This window comes from Mustelus asterias, chromosome 11, assembly GCF_964213995.1.
Source record: "Mustelus asterias chromosome 11, sMusAst1.hap1.1, whole genome shotgun sequence".
Classification (NCBI taxonomy): domain Eukaryota; kingdom Metazoa; phylum Chordata; class Chondrichthyes; order Carcharhiniformes; family Triakidae; genus Mustelus; species Mustelus asterias.
Genome location: NC_135811.1, coordinates 90,928,240 through 90,950,477, shown reverse-complemented (window position 1 = coordinate 90,950,477; position 22,238 = coordinate 90,928,240). Strand labels below are relative to the sequence as shown.

Sequence of the window (22,238 nt, the reverse complement as noted above, 5' to 3'; positions counted from 1 at the left end):
GTGTGGAGGGGAAGCTATTCCTTAGTCCTTTTCAAAGGGAGCCCCAATCTCAGTGCAGCCGGCTTTACCGGTGTGTTTAGGCTCCACCCCTCAAAATGACAGTGAAGTACACCCCTTGTTTTTTTTTGACAAAGTGTCGTACAATCTGGAATGAGAAATCAATATGTTTTATATCCAACCGATATCTAAACTCTCATCTAAACAGAAACACAGCTGAAGTATACTGCTGCTCAGATAAAATTCCTAGTGAGAGAAGACAGATTACTCTTGCAGGCGAGTAACTCATCAGAGTCAATGTATTCAGGTGCCAACATGGTCGCTAGTTACCTGCATTTTTGGTGGTCAGATACATCATCTTCTTCTTCCTCTTTCCACCCATACTTCCGCAGAGCGCACCTGCCAGTAAAAATAAATATTGTACATTCACAAATGCAGATAGCTTTAAAAAATTAAAAACCACAGACAATGCCAAAGGGTTCAAATTACCCTGCGATATTAGCACACTCGAACTAAATTACTCTGTCTCTTTGTTGAAATGGAAAACAAATGGTTCCACCTGAACATGTAATGGCCTGGAAATTGCTGAACAAACAATGGTGAGTTCACCTGTAATCATCAGTTCGTAAGAACAATTCCAGCAATTTGTGACCTTCATGGGATTGATCAGTCACTTAGGAGTGTTTCTTACTGTAATGCTGGTCTGAAGACCATCAGTCTAGTGATCACTCAAACTAGTACCACCTCTGTAGTACAGTATGCATTATTGAAGTGGTTTGCATGGGCCTTCTCGAGTATCTGGCTGGCCTTCTGTGCTAGTCAATGATCAATCTTTTTAGGAATTCTTCCATCCCAAATGCCACAAGTTACAATTTTGTAGAACTATCATTTCACCATTAAACTCAGGGAAATCGAAAAATCTGTGCACCTCTCCATTGTAATGAATTGCTGAATTTGTCTGGGGAAGGTCAAGTCTCACCAATTTGATTCAGTCTTTTGAAGAGGTGACAAAGATAGTTGATGAGGGAAAGGGCTGTGGATGCAGTTTGCATGGACTTTAGTAGGTGTTTGACAAGGTCCCATATGGCAGGCCGGTATAAAAACTAAAATCACATGGGATTCGGGGTGGGCTGGCTAGATGGATACAGAACTGGCTTGGTCATGGAAGACAGGGAGTAGCGGTGGAAGGGTGTTTTTCAGAATGGAGATCTGTAGCTAGTGATGTTCCACAGGAATCAGTGCTGGGACCTCTGTTGTTTGTAGTATATACAAATGGTCTTCAAGAAAATGTGGGTGGACTGATTAGTAAGTTTGCAGATGACACAAAGATTGGTGGAATTGCTGATAATGCCGGGGATTGTCAGGGAATACAACAGGATGTAGATAATTGGAGACTTTGGCACAGAAATGGCAGATAGAGTTTAATTTGGACAAATGCGAGGTGATGCATTTTGGAGGTTTAAACTTAGATGTGAATTAAACTGTAAATGGCAGAACCCTTAGGAACATTAACATACAGAGGGATCTGGGCATGTAGGTCCACAGTTCCCTAAAAGTGACAATGCAGGTGGCCAAGATGATTAAGCAGGCTTATGACATGCTTGCTTTCATTGTCCAGGGCATTGAGTACAAGAGTTAGGAAATCATGTTGCAGCTATATAAAACCTTGGTTAGGCCGCATTTGGAGTATTGTGTGCAGTTCTGGTCAGCACACTACCAAAAGGACGTTGAAGCTTTGGAGAGTGCAAAGAAGGTTCACCAGGATGTTGCCTCGTCTCAAGGGTGCTGGCTGTGAGGAGGGGTTCAATAAACTCTGACTGTTTTCACTGGAAAGACAGAGGCTGAGGGGAGACCTAATAGAGGTCTACAAAATTATGAGAGACATCGACAGCGTGGATAGTCAGAGACTTTTTCCAAGGGTTGGAAGTGTCAATTACAAAGGGACACAGGTTCAAGGTGAGAGGGGGAAAGTGTAAGGGAGATGTGCAGGGGAGGTTTTTCACGCAGAGAGTGGTGGGTGCCTGGAACGCGCTGCCAGAGGAGGTGGTCGAAGCAGACACATTAGCAACATTTAAGAGGCATCTGGGTAGGTGAATGAATAGGGAGGGAATAGAGGGATACAGACTGAGTAAGGGCAGAAGGTTTTTTTCTTGTCATTTAGTTAGGGCATTATGATCGGCACGGGCTTGGAGGGCCAAAGGGCCTGTTCCTGTTTTGTACTTTCCTTTGCTGAATTTACATTGCTAATGCACAACTATCCCAGCACAGTCAATTAGGGTAATTCACATCATGGAAAGTTAATCTTCAGGGCATTAATGTGATTTATGGTCCGGACAACCGCAGAGATCCAGAAAGAGAATAATGAAACTGTGAAGTCTTACTCCATTAGACAACAAATTGTTCCTTGAGGTACTTTGATACACCTTATCACCCATCTTGGCAGTATTTTGCACCAGTCCTGCCAGTTGCATCATGATACTATCAAAATAGACCCTGGTCCTTTCTGGTCTAGCAATGCCAATGAAAGCAGGTATGGATTATTCCTCTTCAGCATTTTATCACAATTTACTTCTATTAGTGAAGAAGGCCAGGGTCTGTTATTGCAAAGTAGAATGTGAGAACAGTGCCTTCTAAGATAGACAGAATTCCTACACTGCAGAAAGAGGCCATTCTCTATGGGCCTGCACCAACAACAATCCAACCCAGGCCCCATCCCCACACCCCCACGTATTTACTCTGATACAAAGGAGCAATTTAGCATGACCAATCAACCTAACCTGCACATCTTTGGTCTGTGGGAGGAAACCGGAGCACATGGAGGAAACCCACGCAGACACGGGGAGAATGTGCAAACTCCACACGGACATCATGCCCGAGGTCGGAATTGAACCCGGGTCCCTGGTGCTGTGAGGCAGCAGTGCCAACCACTGTGCCACCATGCCACCAGAGATCACACAGCACTTACCAGAAGAACTGGAGAAATCCCAGTCTCGCTTTACAAAAGCCTTCCTCTTTTCCTCCAACAGCTGACTCGGGATAAGGCCTGCGCTCCCTCCCTCCTTCACATGACAGGCCTGGAAGACAAGGGTACAAAAAGGGTGAGCATAACCCTAGCAAGTTCTTTAATTCCAATCATTGCCCTGAAGTTTAACTTTCGATAGCAGTATCTACGAGGGGATGAGAGGGAGGCATAGTGCCACTTGACCAGCAATCCACAGGCCCAGGTTGATGCTCTGAAAAATTGGTGAGAGTCATAGTGGACTTGTTTTTATGCTCATAAGGAAATAATATAGGAAAAGAAAATTAGTTTCGCTGTTCTGTATTGTACATTAAGCAGTGTGTGCGCAGCCTATTCTACTGGTACATGAAGGAGTGTGCATATGTTAAGCAGCAGAGCTAGCATATGGTTGAAGTTGTTGTATTATTCATTTGCAGTATCTCTTTATCATGGATAGTTTTTTAACATAAAGTCCTAAGAATGAAAACACTCTTCTCTGGATCACAAGTCATTGCTTCCAGAGATACTCAAACTTGGACTCTCTGGGGTGTTTTCTAATATCACAATTGCACTGCATATTTTTGACAGCTTGCCTGCACAGTAGCTTCAGGTGAACGCACTTTCAACGTGTTGAAGCAGGTAAAGACTATCACCGTTCAACTATGGGACAAGACTGTTTGAATAGTCTCATCATGCTGTGGCATTGCACAAAGGTGAAATTTTTCCCACTTAGTGTATTTGCATAGAATAAAGCTAGAAAAGCACTTGTTAAATTATGCCTCTTTTTATTTCGTCCCCTATTTTGTTTTCATGTATCTTCATTTAAAAAAAAATAATGGCTAAGGTTCACAACAGCTAGAAGTGAACTGGATCTCTCTGGACTTCTGAAAGGGCCTGTTGGCATGGATAGAGATTGGCTAGCTAATAGGAGCATGACTTGGACAATCTTCAGGCTTGATAAGTGGTAAGTAACATTCATGTCAAACAATTGCCAGTGAATGACCATCTCCAACAAGAGAGAATCTAACCATCTCCCCTTGACGTTCAATGGCATTACCATTGCTGAATCCCCCGCCATCAACATCTTGGGGGTTACCTTTGACCAGAAATTGAAGTGCACCAGCCATATAAATACTGTGGCTACAAAGGCAAGTCAGTGTCTGGGAATTCTGCATCGAATAACTCACCTCCTGATTCCCCAAAGCCTGTCCAACATCTGCAAGGCACAAATTTAGAAAGTGATGGAATACTCTCCAATTGCCTGGATGACTGCAGTTCCAATGACACTCAAGAAGCTCAACGGCTTCTAGGACAAAGCAGCCTGCTTTATTGGCACTACATTCCCCCAGTTTCAACATTCACTCCCTCCATCACTGATGCACAGTGGCAGCAGTGTGAACCATCTACAAAAATGCCCTGCAGAAACTCATCAAAGCTTCTTCAACAGCACCTTCCAAACCCATGATATCTATCGCCTAGAGGGACAAAGACAGCAGATCTATGGGAACGCCACCATCTGTAGGTTGCACTCCAAGTCATTCACAATCCTTACTGTGAACTATATCACCATTCCTTCACTGTCACTGGATCAAAATCCTGAAACTCCCTTCCGAACAGCACTGTCTGTCGGTGTACCTGCACTACTTGGACTGCAGTGGTTCAAGAAGGCAGCTCACCATCACCTTCTAACGGGCGATCAGGGATGGGCAAAAAAGCGAGCTGAGCCAGCGACAATCATTTCTTGTGAACGAATAAACAGAAGGCTCTGAGGTCTCTTGTCCGGTAGAAATGGGGTTGGGTTATGTTCAAACTCCAAACTGTTCTCTCTGAGCTGCATAGCTTTGCCATTAGCTTAAGGAAAAGTGCATCTTACCATCTGGTTCCTCAATCCCTTCCTTTGGACGGAGAGATGTTCCTATATTTGTACAGGGGATATTGAGGCAAACTGGCCACAACAAGTTAAGGTATGTCCATTTCAGCCCAAGTGCCTTTTAACAAATGTTAAGTGTTAATTACTGCCGTCAAACTCTCTGGCACTGAAAATTAACTTTTACCAATGTGGAGTCGCAATTCTCTCGGTGTTAAATCTTTCAGATATAAAATTTTCAAGTCTCTTTCATCTCTCTCCCTTAACCCATCTTTCTTTACATCTCTTTATAAACTCGATTTGACAATAAAGTCACTCATGTTGACAAAGTGCTGGAAAGGCTGGACTTTTATTTCTACATTGAAGCAGGGCTTTGATGGGTTTAAGGTTGTAACTTGACTCCTAGTTGTTAACCTTTGGTGCTGATTAATTTAAAGTGCAACTAGATAACATTGGAATTCCAAATGCTTGAAAATGTTACCCTGTGTGAAATTGAGGTGTATTGCAGACTAATTTAAATATAGAATGAGTGTATTTTTCTTGAGCTGTTCAGATGACCTCTCTCCAACTTATTGATTCAGGAGATAGACTTAGCTTGTTCACAAAGGTCCCATGGTTCTCTAAATTGCAACATCCAGGTTCCATTTCTCAATTGCAGCAACTTACAGAGCAAAATATTGAATGGGCAAAGGCATGTCAAAATAATAGCGAGAGAGCGTGAACCCATCATTCACCCAATGCAGTAATACTTGGGCAAATTGAGGAGAGACATGGCAAAATAAGTTAACATAGGGAAGAAAATTGACAAAATGAACAAGGGTTTTGTACAAAATCAGGATTGTGCTGATAAAAAAAGAATTAAACACCAATGTTGGACATCAGCAGATCTTGAGGTGTGTCTAAATGCAAAATAAAAGGTCAGGCAGGAAATAGGAAAACCATTTACAAAAGTTACAAGTTTTCTAACTCAGAAGAACATAAGAACTCGAAGCAGGAGTAGACCATCTGGCCCCTCGAGTCTGCTCCGCTATTCAATAAGATCATGGCTGATCGTTTTTGTGGACTCAGCTCCACTTACCCGCCCGTTCACCATAATCCTTAATTCCTTTACTGTTCAAAAATTTATCTATCCTTGCCTTAAAGACATTCAATGAGGTAGCCTCAACTGCTTCACTGGGCAGGGAATTCGACAAATTCACAACCCTTTGGATAAAGAAGTTTCTCCTCAACTCAGTCCTAAATCTGCTTCCCCTTATTTTGAGGCCACGCCCCCTAGTTCTACTTTTACCTGTCAATGGAAACAACCTCCCTGCTTCTCTCTTCTCTATTCCCTTCATAACCTTATATGTTTCTATGAGATCTCCCCTCAGTCATCTGTATTCCAATGAGTATGGCTCAGTCTACTCAGTCTCTCCTCATAAACTAACCCAAGGGAACAGCAAGATTGCGGGATAATCGAAATAGAATTACTGAAAACAACTTCAATGATTTTAACAGAGATATCCCGGCTACATTTGAAGAGTAAAATGCAATCGACTGCTCCTGGTAAGCTTGACCTGGAAATCTGAATGATAACGCAGTGAGACAAATAGTCCTTCTTCGTTCTATGTCACATATCATAGTTTGTCATGATGGCATTTTGCTTTGTGAAAAGTGTTGCCTCCTGCTAATGCAGTTCAAATAATTTGCAGCTGTCAACGCCTGTGATTCAGTATCGAGAAATACTACTTCACACCTGACAACCTCTGTTTATGGTGAGATTTATCTGTTAATGGCTCCAATGCATTTGATTCATTTTTTAATTTCTAAATATTACCCAACTAACAAAAATCAAGCAGCATCATAGACTGAGAATGTCAATGGATGTACAGTTTATATCTGAAGATCTTTATGGATTCTGGGTTTTATGATGTAACATAAAATTTTTGTTGGGAGCTTTTCCCATAGTTCTCTAGCTCCAGAGATAATCAAAACAACAGACTTGGTCGGCTTTAAATTTCCATGTCCACGTTTCATTATGGATAGCTCCCTGGCATCTTTTCTATCCCACCATCTGCCTACCCACCCCTGAGCTCGGTGGCATGGTGGCACAGTGGCGAGCACTGCTGCCTCACAGCTCCAGGGAGCCAGGTTCGATTCCTGTCTTGGGCCACTGTCTGTACGGAGTCTGCAAGTTCTCCCCTGTATCTGTGTGGGTTTCCTCCGGGTGCTCCAGTTTTCTCCCACTGATTAGGTGCATTGGCCATGCTAAATTCTCCCTCAGTGTACCCGAATAGGCGCCAGAGTTTGGCGAACAGGAGATTTTCACTGTAACTTCATTGCAGTGTTAATGTAAGCCTGCTTCTGACACTAATAAATAAATCAATCAATTCTCTTCAAGGCCAGGCCAAGCAAATTGACAATCCTGATTGGAATAACAATTACTTCTATTTATATATTTTTTTTATTTGTTCATGGGTTGTGAGCATTGTTGGCTGGGCCAAAATTTATTGCCCATCCCTGAGGGTATTTGAGAGTCAACCACATTGCTGTGGAGTCACATGTAGGCCAGGCCAGGTAAGGATGGCAGACTTCCTTCCCTAAAGGGCATTAGTGAACTAGATGGGTTTTTACGACAATCAACAATGGTCTCGTGGTCATCAGTAGACTTTTAATTCCAGATTTTTATTGAATTCAAATTTCACCATCTGCCATGGTGGGATTCAAACCCAGGTCCCCAGAGCACTACCCTGGGCCTCAGGATTACTAGTCCAATGACAATACCACTACGCTACACCACCTTTAAAGTAGTAAAATAACCTGGACACATCCCAGGAGCACAATCAAACAAATGTCAACATTGAGTCAGATAAGGAGATACACAAATGACCAAGAGCTTGTTTAAAGAGATGTGTTTTAAGGAGCACACTGCACCACATAAAAATAGTTTGTTCAGATATATATCAGTAGGGCCATTAGTTAATCTCACATGTGCCTCTTGTCCTAAATTATAAAAATGTGATTTAGTCAGTAGCACTCTTGCCTCAAGAGTTAGCACTGCTGCCTCACAGTGCCAGGGACCCGGGTTCAATTCCTGGCTTGGGTCGCTGTCTGTGCAGAGTTTGCACATTCTCCCCGTATCTGCGTGGGTTTCCTCTGGGTGCTGTGGTTTTCCCCGACAGTCTGAAAGTCGTGCTGAATTCTCCCTCAGTGTACCCGAACAGGCGCCAGAGTGTGGCGACTTGGGGATTTTCACAGTAACTTCATTGCAGTGTTAATGTAAGCCTACTTGTGACACTAATAAATAAACTTTAGAAACTTTAAGAGTCAGGAGGTCATTGAGTCAACCCCAGCTCCAGGGACTCAAGCATGAAATCTAGGCTGACTGAGGGAGTGCTGCCCTGTGGAAGGTGCTCTCTTACCCATTTTAAAGCAGAGAGATGGACAACCAGAATGGTTTAAGGAGGGAATTCCAGAGCTCATGTTCTCAGCAGCAGCAGGCATGGCTTCCAATGGTGAAGCAATGAAATTCAGGGATGTGCAAAAGGAAAGAAGAGAAGGAAGATATCCCGGAGGGTTTTGGGCTGCAGGAGGTCACAGCGATAAGGAGGGGCAAGGCTTTGTGGGGATTTCCATGCAAGGATGAGAATTTTTAAATCGGCTTGTTGGTTAACTGAGAGCCAATATTGGTCAGACAGAATTGATGGCAAATGGATTAGGACACACGTATAGAATTTTGGATAGCCTCAAGGTTTAGGAAGTGTAAAATATAGGGGAGGTCAGTGAAGGCTGCATTGGAATAGTCAAGTCTAATGGGAATAAAGGCATGAATGAATTGAGTTGAATTGATTTATTATTGTCACGTATTGGGATGCAGTGAAAAATATTGTTTCTTGTGCGCTATACAGACAAAACATACCATTCATAGAGTATATAGGGGAGAAGGAAAGCATAGGGTGTAGAACATAGTGTTGCAGTTTCCGATAGGATGTGGAGAAAGATCAGCTTAAAATATGATAAGACTATGCAAAAGTTTGATGGCAGCAGGGAAGAAGTTGTTCTTGAGTCGGTGGTTATGTGTTTGCAGACTTTTGTATCTTTTTCCTCATGGAAGAAGGCAGAAGAGAATATGTGCGTGGGGTCCTGAGGCAGCAGGATGTATAGATGGAGTCAATGGATGGGAGGCTGGTTTGTGTGATGGACTGGACTGCATTCACAACTTTTCTTACGGTCTTGGTCAGAGCAGGAGCCATACCGAGCTGTGATGCACCAGAAAAGGATGTTTTCTTTGGTGCATCTGTAAAAATTGGTGAGAGTTGTAGTGGACATGCCAAATTTCCTTAGCCTTCTGAGAAAGTAGAGGCGTCGGTGAGCTTTCTTAACTATAGCATCGCCATGGAGGGACAAGGACAGATTGTTGGTGATCTGAACACCTAGAAACTTGAAACTCTTGACCATCTCCAATTCATCATCATTGATGCAGACGGGACATGTCCTCCATTATGTTTCCTGAAGTCGATGACTATCTCCTTCATTTCACTGACATTGAGGGAGTGATTACTGTCATCACACCATTTCATCAGATTCTCTATCTCCTTCCTGTACTCCACCTTGTCACTGTTTGAGATCCGACCCACTACAGTGGTGTCATCAGCAAACTTGAAAATGGAATTGGAGAGGAATTAGCCCATGCAGTCATAAGTGCAAAAGGAGTATAGTAAGTGGCTGAGGACACAGCCATACGGGCCACTGGTGTTGAGGATAATCATGGATGAGGTGTCATTACCTTTTCCTTACTAATTGCAGTCTGCGTGTTAGGAAGTCTAGTATCCAGTCACAGAGGGAGGAGCCAAACCCAAGGCCCAGAGTTTGGAGATGAGTTTTGTTAGGGTAATGGTGTTGAAGGCTGAGCTGTAGTCAATAAAAAGGAGTCTGATATCAGTATCCTTGTTGTCCAGGTGTTCCAGGATTGAGTTTACGGCCAGGGAAAAGGTATCTACTATGGACCTATTGGGGCATTAAGTGAACTGTAGTGGCTCCAGGCAATCTGGGAGACCAGAGTTGATTCATGCTATGACTAATCTTTCGAAGCACTTCATAATGATGGGTGTCAGAGCCACCGGTCGCCAATAAGGCACGCTGCCTGACTTTTCTTAGGTACAGGGATGATGGTCGTCTTCTTGAAGCAGATAGGGACCTCAGATTGGACTAAGGAGAGGTTAAAGATGTCTGTGAATACCCCTGCCAGCTGGTCCGTGCAGGATTTGAGTGCGCATCCGGAAAGTGGGTTTCAGCAGGGGATAAGCTAAGGGAGGGGTGGGATTCATTGACATCTAAGGAGGTTGAAATATGTCACCCTAGGAATGGTGTGAATATGTCGTTGCAACCTCATCTTGAGATCAAATAGAACACCAAGTTTATGAACAGATAGCTGAGAGGGAGAGGAATGTTGGAGCTGGGGAATGGAATTTGCCCTGATTTTCTGGTTATGATTGGATAGTTAAGAATGGAGCCAGGCAAGCGGAGTCCCGCCCAGTATATAGTAGAGGAGAGTTATTGAAAAAGGATGGTGTGGTCATAGGCTGCAGACAGGTCGAGGAGACTGAGAGGTTTACCATTGTCACTGACGCACTGCATGCCATCTGTGAATTCAATAAGGACAGGTTCGACAGGGGTGGAAACCAGATTGCTGAGGTTCAAAATGAACCCGTGCGAAAGATAGTCACGGGTTTAAGAGGCGACAGAATGTTCAAGGACTTTGGAGAGGGGAGAGAAGTTGGAGATGGGACAGTAGTTTGCATAGACAGTGGAGTTCAAAGGATGTTTCTTTGGCAAGTGGGGTGATAACAGGGGATTTGAAGGAAAGCATTAACAGTTTAAACAAAATGAAAGTTCGATGCATTAGACCATCCACTCCACAGGGGGTTCATATGTCATTCAAATGAGTATTTTCAAGGTGTTAGAGTGACGTGCATGATACTACTCAACAGAAACTCAGGGAGTTTGCTAACACGTATATTAATGATTCCATTAATTCATCTCTTGTCCTAAAGGTTCAGCCTCAGCTCAGTTGGTAGACCCCTTGCTCCTGTGTCAAGTCACGCCCAAGTCAGAGATTGGAACATATAGGGCGGGATTTTATGATCTCACTCGGGCGACGCTCATAAAATCCCGCCTGAGGGCAATGGAGAATTCCGTTCTGTGAGCCTCGCCCGCCCCGGTTCCAGGTCGGTAAAATTCCAGCCATAGTCTACGCCGACAGAGAGAGTGTGCACTGTGAAAGCTGCTGTCTTTTAGAGGAAACTGATTAAGCGAACGCCCTGCTGCCCTCTCAAGGGGATGGGGTGGAGGGGGGGATAAAAGATCTGACAACACAATTCAGAGGTCAGGGAGCACCTCCAGTATTCTGACCAACATTAATTCCTCAACCAGCATCAACTAAATTGTTCCCCGTGGAAGCTTGCAGTAAATAACCTGGCCATCATGTTTTCTTACTTAACAGCATTGACTGAACTTTAGAAGTATTTATGTGGCTATGAAGCAATTTGGGTGGTTGGGATGTTGCCAAAGAGTAACTTAACATCCTCAAAGTTGCTCTGCCAGTTCAGTGGTGTTGAAACTCGCTACGGAATGAAACTGTGGACTTTTTTTCCATCCTATTATTCATTGTTCAATGTTAACTTGGCAATTAAAATCCCAGGATTCGTTTGCTATGGAGTACATAGGTATGTTGCATACCCGAGTATTAATACACTAGACTGGAAGCAAATAGGTGCCATGGCCATGCCAGAGGGATGGGAGGCCATTGAAGCCCCTGGGTGGTCAGGGGCATGGCCGGGCAGTCCCCATTGGGCAGTGCCCAGCTGGCACCCTGGCAAGGGAGTGTGGCCTGAGTGGGGGTGGGGCTCTGATGGGGGGGGGTGGGTGGAGGAGGGCTTATGCAGGGGGGAGCTCTGCAAAGCGGGTGGTTGGTAGGGAGGGTGGGAGGATCAGTTCAGTGGGAGATCGGGGTCTCCTGCACAATGGTACCCAAGCACTCTGCAGCTGGCTTCCCCAGCATATTAAGGCTCTGCTACCTCCCTGCCCTGCCCCGCAGTGCAAAGTCCCCAGTTGTCAGAAAAACTGACAGAGTGCCGGAAGGTTGCAGTGACAAAAAAGGTGTGGGAACACTCCTGGTTTCAGATTTTTCCAACACTGAAGATTCTGACCCTGAACTCTGTTTTGCATCAAGAAGCTGCAAGAACACCTGTTGGGCATTAAATTTTTATGTCAGGCCATCACACAGCTCCAGACTGAACGCTGGAAGACAGGTGTTTTGTTGCTTTCTTTGTAACAAAGGGTGAAAAACACAAGCTGGTTTTAATCCTCATGCCATAATTATTTGAAATGTTCTCAGAGCAACTTGGAAGTAACAGCCACGTTTATGTTGCTGCAAAGCCAATGAGTGTCAACGTTCTGAAACCGGAACAAAACGGCTCTAAATAAAATAAGCAGCAAAATCTGCCTGTAGGATCAATGCTATTCAAGTGAAATTCAACCCATGCGGAAGGGGTTGTGCCAGTAGCACAACAAGTTAGCAAACGCAGTGACTGTGCCTAAAAGGGTCTGGCACATATAGGGTTCATGATGTGGAGATGCCGGCGTTGGACTGGGGTAAACACAGTAAGAAGTTTAACAACACCAGGTTAAAGTCCAACAGGTTTATTTGGTAGCAAAAGCCACACAAGCTTTCGGAGCTCTTAGCCCCTTCTTCAGGTGAAGAAGGGGCTAAGAGCTCCGAAAGCTTGTGTGGCTTTTGCTACCAAATAAACCTGTTGGACTTTAACCTGGTGTTGTTAAACTTCTTACATATAGGGTTAACATGGGATTGAGTAGAGTACCGCCCACATGGTGATGTAATTGAAAGCATGACCCTTGCCAAGAGTCAGTCTAATGTTCGAACATAGAACAGGCCCTTCGGCCTGCCCTTGGTCCACATCCCTCTATTCCTTGCATACTCATGTGCTTATCTAAAAGCCCCTTAAATGTCCCTATCGTATCTGCCTGCACCTTTTTTATTCATTCATGGGTATTGGGTGTTGCTAGCTGACCAGCATTTATTGCCCATCCTTAGTTGCCCTTGTTCACTGGGCAATTGAGAGTCAACCCCATTGTTGTGGCTCTGGACTCATATGCAGGTCAGACCAGGTAAGGACGGCAGATTTCCTTCCCTAAAGGACATTAGTGAACCAGATGGGTTTTTACGACAATCGACAATGGTTTCATGGTCATCAGTAGATCTTTAATTCCAGACATTTTTTCAAATTCCACCATCTGCCGTGGCGAGATTCGAACCCGGGTCCCCATTAGCTGAGTTTCTGCATTAATAGTCTAGTGATAATACCACTAGGCCATTGCCTCCCCACCTACCACTCTCTGTGTAAAGAACTTGCCCCTCACATCTCCTCTCACCTTGAGTGCTTGCCCCCTTGTATTAGACATTTCAATTCTTGTCAGAAAAGATTCTGACTGTCAACCCTATCTATCTCTCATAATTTTATGGACTTTCTATCAAGTCTCCCCTCAGCCTCCGTCGCTCCAGAGAAAACAACCCTAGTTTGTCCAGCCTCTCCTTATAACTCATACCCTCCAATCCAGGCAGCATCCTGGTAAACCTCTTCTACACCCTCTCTAAAGCCTCCACATCCTTCCTGTAATGTGATGACCAGAATCGAATGCAATACTCTCAGTGTAGCCTAACCAAAGTTTTATAAAGCTCACACATGACATCCTGACACATGTACTCAATGCCTCGACCAATAAAGGCAAGAATACCATATGCCTTCTTTGCCACCCTATCTACTTGAGTGGCCACTTTTAGGGAGCTATGGACTTATTGAAGACAGCATGCAAGCCTGGAGACAACTCCTAGCATGAATCATCTATAGCGTATATGTATATAGTTCTTGTAGTTCATCAATACATACAGTTAACCTATTTAAGACTACGCAGACTTCAATAAGACCAAGCAAACGGTATCCAACACCCTACAACACTTCTGTCAGCATCTCTGGAGAGAGAACAGAGCTAATGTTTCGAGTCTGGATGATCCTTCGGAGTCTGGATGACCCTTCAACAGAAGCGATGAACGGTTGGCTCTGTCCTCTCTCCACAGATGCTGTCAGGCCTGAGGAGATTTTCCAGCATTTTCTATTTTTGTTTCAGATTCCAGCATCCACATACCCTACGACACTTACCTGCCACCAGTTAAGGTCCTCTTGATTCACAATCTGTAATATATCACCACTTGTAAACTTCAAGCCAGCTTCTTTGCATGGGATCAGGTTATCGTTGACAGGTTCATACTCAAAATGGCACTTCACAAACACCTGCAAGGTTTAAAAATGTGTCACAAAGTTACTTTTACTCCAATAACAGACTCTTAAACAAGCATTTCAAATGGATGGCGTTGCAGTAACAGTTGATATAGTCCCTCTGGCATAGTAAAACAGTTCGTTAAGAGTGTAATCCGAACAAATTTTAACACTAAGCCACATAATAAGCTATTGGGACAGGTGACCAATGGCTTGGTCGAAAAGGTGGGTTTTCAGGAAGAAGAAAAGGAAGGGGGAGAAATGGAGAGGTTAAACAACTAAAGGCACAGCTTCCCATAGCGACATGAAGGAAGCCAGGGGTGCACGAGAAGTCAGAGTAAAAAGAAAATAGGGCTTTTTTGGGCTAGAGACAGCTACAAATATAGTGAGGAGTGATACCTTGGAGGGACCTGAATACGAGGGTAAGAACTATAAAATTGAGAGCGAGGAGTCAAGGTAGATCAACAAACACAGGGTGACAGATGAACATGACTTGGTGTGAGATAGGGTTCTATTTGAGTTGAAGTCTATAAAGGCTGGAAGATGGGATGCTGGCAGGATCACAGAAGGGTCTGGAAATCACAGCAGCATGGTTGAGAGTTACAGCAGCTGGAGTTGAGGCAGAGACTGGTGATATTAGAGGTTTAAAATAGTATGATGGAAAGGAAACAGGGTCAAAATCTTAGCTCATGATCGAACAGGGCACTGAGGTTGCAAACGGTCTGCTGCAACCTGAAACAATAGTCAGAGTGTGGGGATGCGATCAGTGACAGGAATGGAAAACACTGACTTCCATATCTTTTCAGTGCTATTCTTTTTTTTTTGACTTGGAGCTATATCACCATTCTTTCACTGTGGTTGGGCCAAAATCCTGGAACTCCCTCCCTAACAACACTGTGGGTGTACCTACATCACATAGACTCCAGCCATCGAAGAAGGCAGCTCACCATCACATTCAAGAGGGCAATTAGAGATGAACAATAAATGCTGGCCTACCCAGAGAAGCCCACATCCAGTGAACAAATAGATAAAAAAGCTTATTGAAACATTGGAGGAAATTTATGCTTATCTAATAACATAGATGAGGCAAGCAGTGTGGCAAGGCAGCGAGAGACAGAGCCAAGTGTCAGTAGCTACATGTGGAGCCTGACATTGTGTTTTGGATGACATTGCTTGACAGTCAGTGTGTAGATGAGAAGTGGGAGGGAGCCAAGAATTATTCCTTCGTGCAACTCAGGGGTAATGATGTATGGTGGAAGGAGGAAACTTTTGGTGGGTGTGGGTGGATGTATCTAGCTGTGAGCAGAGAGGGCATTCCAACCCACTGAACATCTAGGGAGAGGCATCGCAGGAGGATGGTGTAACCGACTGTGTCAAGGGCTGCAGACTGGTTAAGGAGGAGGGATAGTGCATCTCATTTAATCACGCAGGCTATTATTTGTGACATTGATTAGGGTTATTTCAATGCTGTGGCAAGGGCGGAAACTTGATTGGGAAGGTAATTATGCTAATATTTTCTTCAATAACAACTTGCTATTCTAGTGTCTTCAACATTGTAAAACACCCCATGGTGCTTCACAGGAGCATGATCAAACAAACTTTAACACCAAGCACAGAAACGGATTCGGACAAGTCGACTGACCAGAATCACAGCAGGAAAGAATGAAGTAAAAAGACCATTAAAAATGAAAACAAGTTTAATTGGAGTTTAATTCTACAGGCATTGGATAGAAAAGCAATGAAGTTGTGTTGGACTTGTATAGAACCTTGGTTAGACTACACTCAGAGAGCTATGCACAACTCTGCTTTTTATACTATCGAAGGATTAGGCACTGGGAAGGGTAAAAAATATTCAGAAGCATGTTACCAGAACAAAGAGGTTGAAACTTTCATAAGTGATTGACAAGAGGTGTGTAAAGTGTTAACAGCAGGAGCATCTGACACTGGTGTAATTAATGCAATGTCATACAACAAAGAGACTGTCATCTGGTGGAGAACAGAAGTACAACCTTATGTAGGGTACTGAGATGTACATAGAAACACAGAATCATAGATCCCTACAGTGCAGAAAGAGGTCATTCAACCCATCGAGTCTGCACCGACTCTCTGAAAGAGTATCTTACCCAGTCCCACCCCACCCTATCCCTGTAACCCTGCCCATTTACCGTAGCTAATCCACCTAACCTACATATCTTTGGACACTAAGGGATTTGATTTGATTTATTATTGTCACATGTATTAGTATATAGTGAAAAATATTGTTTCTTGCGCGCTATACAGACAAAGCACTTCATTCATAGAGAAGGAAAGGAGAGAGCGCAGAATGTAGTGTTACAGTCACAGTTAGGGTGTAGAGAAAGATCAACTTAGTGCAAGGTAGGTCCATTCAAAAGTCTGATGGCAGCAGGGAAGAAGCTGTTCTTGAGTCGGTTGGTACGTGAAGTGAAAAAGAAGGATGATAAAATGGATGAATGAGATGAAATGTTGCTTGCCACGTAACACTGCTCTCCTGCCCACATGTCCATCCTTGGTCTTTTGCAATGTTCCAGCGAACCCCAATGCAAACTGGAAGAACAGCATTTCATGAGGGGAGATCTTATCGAAACATATAAGATTATGAAAGGAATAGATAAGATAGAAGCAGGGAAGTTGTTTCCACTGGTGGGTGAAACTAGAACTAGGGGGCATGGCCTCAAAATAAGGGGGAGCAGATTTAGGACTGAGTTGAGGAGGAGCTTCTTCATACAAAGGGTTGTGAATCTGTGGAATTCCCTGCCCAGTGAAGCAGTTGAGGCTACCTCATTGAATGTTTTTAAGGTAAGGATAGATAAATTTTTGAACAGTAAAGGAATTAAGGGTTATGGTGAGCGAGCGGGTAAGTGGAGCTGAGTCCACGAAAAGATCGGCCATGATCTTATTGAATGGCGGAGCAGGCTCGAGGGGCCAGACGGCCTACTCCTGCTCCTAGTTCTTATGTTCTTATCTTCCGATTGGGCACTTTACAGCCTTCTGGACTGAACATCGAGTTCAACAACTTCAGAGGATGAACTCTCTCCTCCACCTTCACTCCATTTCCATTTATTTTGTTTCGTTTCATCTACTCATCTATTTTATCATACTTCTTTTTCACTTATCACCAGTTAGGGCGGCACGGTGGCACAGTGGTTAGCACTGCTGCCTCACAGTGCCAGGGACTCGGGTTCAATTCTGGCCTCGGGTGACTGTCTGTGTGGAGTTTGCACATTCTCCCCGTGTCTGCGTGGGTTTCCTCCAGGTGCTCCGGTTTCCTCCCACAGTCAAAAGATGTGTGGATTAAGTTGATTGGCCAGGCTAAATTGCCCCTAGTATCAGGGGATCAGCAGGGTAAATATGTGGGGTTACGGGAATGGGGCCTGGTTGGGATTGTGATCGGTGTTGATTTGATGGGCCGGGTGGCCTCCTTCTGCACTGTAGGGATTCTATGACTTGTATGTTAAATATGACGGGTGAGATTCTCCGGCCACCCAGCTGCGTGGCGGCAGGCGGCGAAGTGCCGTTCGCTGGTGGCGGGATTCTCTGGTACTGCTGCTGTCAATGCAATTTCCCATTTATGTCACCCCACATCACCGGGAGACCCACGGACGAGGGTACGCAGACGGCGGGACCGAAGACTCCCACTGGCTGGAACGGTTGGAGAAAAATTCCGGCCAATATTCTTTATTGTAAAAGTTTATAATTTAAAAATGTTTCCGATTAAAGATTTCAATTGTTTTCCATTTTTTTTAAAGTTTGAATTTCTCAATGCGCAAGTTCTTAAATGAAGGAAATTCCGACAAAGTTAATGTGACACCTGGGCCTGTCTCTGTGAGCAGAGTCTCTTACTCCAGACAGAAACTAAAAACAGAGCAAATCGCAGCTCTTGTTCCACTGACAGGCACTGCCTTCTTTTGTTTTTAATAAGCCAGTGCTGAGAACACTATCTCGCACAGATCGGTTGTGGGAAATGGTAGGAATACTGCTACAGCGGGATTTGAAGTGGATGGATATTCTTGTCCCGCAAGCAACCAAAATATGTCCAGAGGCAAAATTCAATTTCAGTACTCGCTCCATCCTGAGCTCTGCAAATTCCTCTTATTATTTTAATGACAGCGTATTTGATGATTCAAAACAAAGTGAACAAACTGGATCACCTAGTCAAAGTCTTCCACGGAACTTCTCGTAATGTTTAATGATGTGTGGAGATGAGACGGAGGATGGTTTTGCCAGCAGGATTTCCTGATGCCGGCCCTTGCCCCGCCGTGACTTCCCCAAATGCTCCCTGCCCAAGACTCCAGACTCACCAGCCCCGGGGACCCATGGGCCTCCTGCTTTCCTCTCCCGCAGTCCCAGCACATGGCACACTCTTGGAGCTGCTGGGTCTGATGGGGGCTGTTGGCCAATCGGATTGTCCAGCAGCTGCGGGAAGTGAGAGACCCTCCCCAGTGAGGGGTGAAAGTTCCCACTTGGCCCTTGTTTCGCCATCTCACAGTGGGTCAGTGAGGGACGTGTTGACGTAGAGCATGTTGTCGGCACACTGACTTTGTTTCTGCGCGGGGAGGGGGGTGAGCCATTCACAACCCCACCCACCTCCATCCGCACCTCCCACCTCACCCCCATCCGCACCTTCCACCCCACCCCCATCTGCACCTCCTGCCCCATCCCCATCTGCACCCCTCCAACCACCTACACCTTCCCACTCCCACTCTGTATTATTCACCACCACAGCATGTTATGGCAGGTTGACCCTTGGAATCAACGTACGGCAATCAAGTTAAATACTAGCACCGGAATTTTACATTGCAATCATTTGTGCTGTAGTCAACATTCTGCACCAGTGTTGTCCATTGGGCAGCACGGTGGCACAGTGGTTAGCACTGCTGCCTCACAGCTCCAGGGACCCAGGTTCGAATCCCCACTTGGGTGACTGTGTGCATTCTGCACGTTCTCCCCGTGTCTGCCTGGGTTTCCTCCAGGTGCTCCGGTTTCTTCCCACAGTCTGAAAGACGTGCTGGTTAGGTGCATTGGCCATGCACCTCTCAGTGTTCTCTCTCAGTGTAGCTGAACAGGCACCAGAGTGTGGCGACTGGGGGATTTTCCCAGTAACTTCACTGCAGTGTTAATGTAAGCCTACTTGTGGCACTAACAAATAAACTTCAAAACTTCTATGCTGAACAGTCACAGGTATTCCGACACTGTCTTAAGCTTATATACTTATCAATTTGAATCGTGAACACCTTACACACACGCACATTGCACAGATAAAAAGCTGATAATTGCATCATGTTGGTGATGCTTCAAGTTCCTGTTCGAATGTATTTGCATGTTATATGCAAAACTTCCACGAACCAGCATTATAAACAAATGTGGTTTTTTCCTTTCATTCTTCCCATTACAAAGTATTGCTCGGTGTGGTTTAGGGAGGTGCTGTTTTATTAAACAGCTAAAATGGGACGATCAGCAGAGTTAAACATTTTAATAAGTTTGACTGAGCTCCACCTGTAAGCAAGTTGATTTAAAAACACTAAGAATGAATTTAAAAGCCCCCATTGAGTAATATGAATAATATTTAATCATTGGTATATATCAATCAATTTTGCAGTTGCACAGTGGATTTGTCGCTAGAAGAGTAATCCAGAGACTCAGGGCAACGCTCTGGGGACCCTGGTTCATATCCCACCAAGGCAGATGGTGAAATTCGAATTCAATAAAAAATCTGGAATTAAAAGTCTAATGGTGGCCATTAACCCATTGTCGATGGTCGCAAAAACCCACCTGATTCACTAATATCCTTTAGGGAAAGAAATCTGGTGTCGTCGGGTCAACGAGGCAAGTTTTTTACACAGAGGGTGGTGGGTGCCTGGAACTCGCTGCTGGGGGAGGTAGTGGAAGGAGATAAGATCGTGACTTTTAAGGGTATTTGTCTGGACAAGTACATGAATAGGATGGGAATAGAGGGGTATGGTCCCCGGAAGGGGTTTTAGTTCAGTCAGGCAACATGGTCGGTGCAGGCTTGGAGGGCGGAAGGGCCTGTTCCTGTGCTGTAATTTTCTTGTTCTTCTTATATGACTTCAGAGCTACAGCAATGTGGCTGATTCTTAAATGGCCCCTGGGTTGGACAATAAATGCTGGCCCAGCCAGCGACGCTCACACGAATGAACGAACAAAAAGTGAGCACTGTTTCCTAAACCAACAGAATTAGCATCGGAATTTCACAATTTTGCTTTGGCAAGGGGAGTTGATTTTCTGGATGTGTCTGATTTGGTCAAATTGCATCGTGGACCAGTGCAAATGATCACGCAAAGCACAACCTCAATTGGTTTGGGGCAGAATTCGCTTTAAAATTCCCCACTCACTCGCACTGGTTCAGTCAATGTCACCTTTCTCCACTTTGGTATTTTGACCGAGCGAAGCTCCACCACTGTCCAGTGACCTAGAACGTGAAGTGCTCAGCAAAAAAAACTCTCACACTCTGGGCGGAATTCTCCCATGTCCCACTGGCAGGTTCAATGGCGGGCACGCGAGGAGGAGAATTCGGTGGGAGGACCAGAAATCGGGTTCACGTTGGCGCAAAATTATAGCGTGATCTTCCAGTGCTGCCCATCATGGCAGATCGGGAATCCCGCTGCAGGCTGGCCTAAAACTGACTTGCTCATTCGGAGACTGGAACCCTCCCTTCCAACAGAAAAGCATGCTGTTCCAGAACACGTCTGGACCAACATGGTGTGCAGGGACTTACCTGAAGAAAGCCTGGGGCTGTCTCTAAAGTTTGGGATGGGGGCCAGGAGCAGTCCTGGAACCTTGGAGCAGTGGGTAGGGTACCATCTATAAGATGGATTTTCCAGCTTCAGTATCTTCGAGGAAGTCCATGTTCCAGCCTCAGAGTGTTCCAGGATGTCCATCTTCTTCCTTCATTGGTGGATCAGTAATGTCGGGCGCCTTTTAAATATGGCACCCGGACACACCATTAAGCCCGTCCCGCCATGGAAGAAAATTCCCCGGACACATAATTAATTACGCCGGGGACAGAAGATACGACTTGGTTTCCTGTCATTCTCCACGGCAGTGAACACTCCTTGTCCCAAGCCCAACACACAATCTTAGTCCCTTATGGAAGAATGCCAACCTTTGTTTTTGGCCTTACTATTTTGTCAACAGTTAAGTGTTAACTTACAGACTGTGAATACCAGCATTGCCATCATAGTAAGAAGGACGTTAGAACCTACCGAACAGGAAGAAGGATTTAAAATGTAATCTAAATATAATAATCACATGTGGAATTTTACGGCCTTCCTTGCTGGAGGAATTTTCTGGTGTGGTCAAAGTCAATGGTCCTTTGAACAGCTCACTATATTTTCTGACCCTACCCCTTCAACCCCTCTTTCTTTTTTCCGGGTTTGCTATATGCAGTTGGAAACAGGCCAAAGTGTTGTAAGCACAAGTCTATTCCCTTCCATTCTCCCACCAAGACAATTGTGCGAGGACCAATGGAGGTCAGAACTACTTGGGCTTAAAAATTGAAGCGCCCTGTTTCAGATGCAGGGGTCACAGTTCACCACCCGGTGTGCCCATGTCAGCTTGAGGCAGACAGCATGTTTTTATTTTGACCAGGTGAGAAGGGGTGAACTGGCTCCCTTCTATTCAATCTCCTCAGTTGGGCACCATAAGATATAGGAGCAGAATTAGACCATTCAGACCATTGAGTCTGCTCCGCCATTCAATCATGGTTGCTATGTTTCCCAACCCCATTCTCCTACCTTTTCCCCATTACCTTTGATCCCCTTACCAATCAAGCACCTATCTATCTCTGTCTTAAATGCACTCAGTGACCTGGCCTCCACAGCCTTCTGTGGCAATGAATTCCATATATCCACCATCCTCTGGCTGAAGAAATTCCTCCTCATCTCGGTTCTAACAGGTCGTCTCTTTATTCTGATGCTGTTCCCTCGGATCCTAATCTCTCCTACTGATGGAAACACAACAATGGTTTAAGTTTCTTGGGCCCCAAGAGGTTGGAAATTTCTTCCCC

The 22,238-nt window shown here is 44.7% G+C and overlaps 1 protein-coding gene across 4 annotated transcripts in view; it reads right to left on the bottom strand.

The window, feature by feature from the left end:
• The window catches only part of LOC144500649 (MAGUK p55 subfamily member 2-like), a 645,619-nt gene that overhangs the window by 21,627 nt on the left and 601,754 nt on the right, over positions 1-22,238 (bottom strand). For all 4 annotated transcript variants that reach the window (XM_078223925.1, XM_078223924.1, XM_078223928.1 and 1 more), the window contains 3 exons: positions 14,078-14,209; positions 2,963-3,071; positions 328-396 (listed from right to left, as the gene is read on the bottom strand). In XM_078223925.1, coding sequence (XP_078080051.1) covers positions 328-396; positions 2,963-3,071; positions 14,078-14,209 — 310 coding nt within the window. The remainder of the gene's footprint in view (positions 1-327; positions 397-2,962; positions 3,072-14,077; positions 14,210-22,238) is intronic.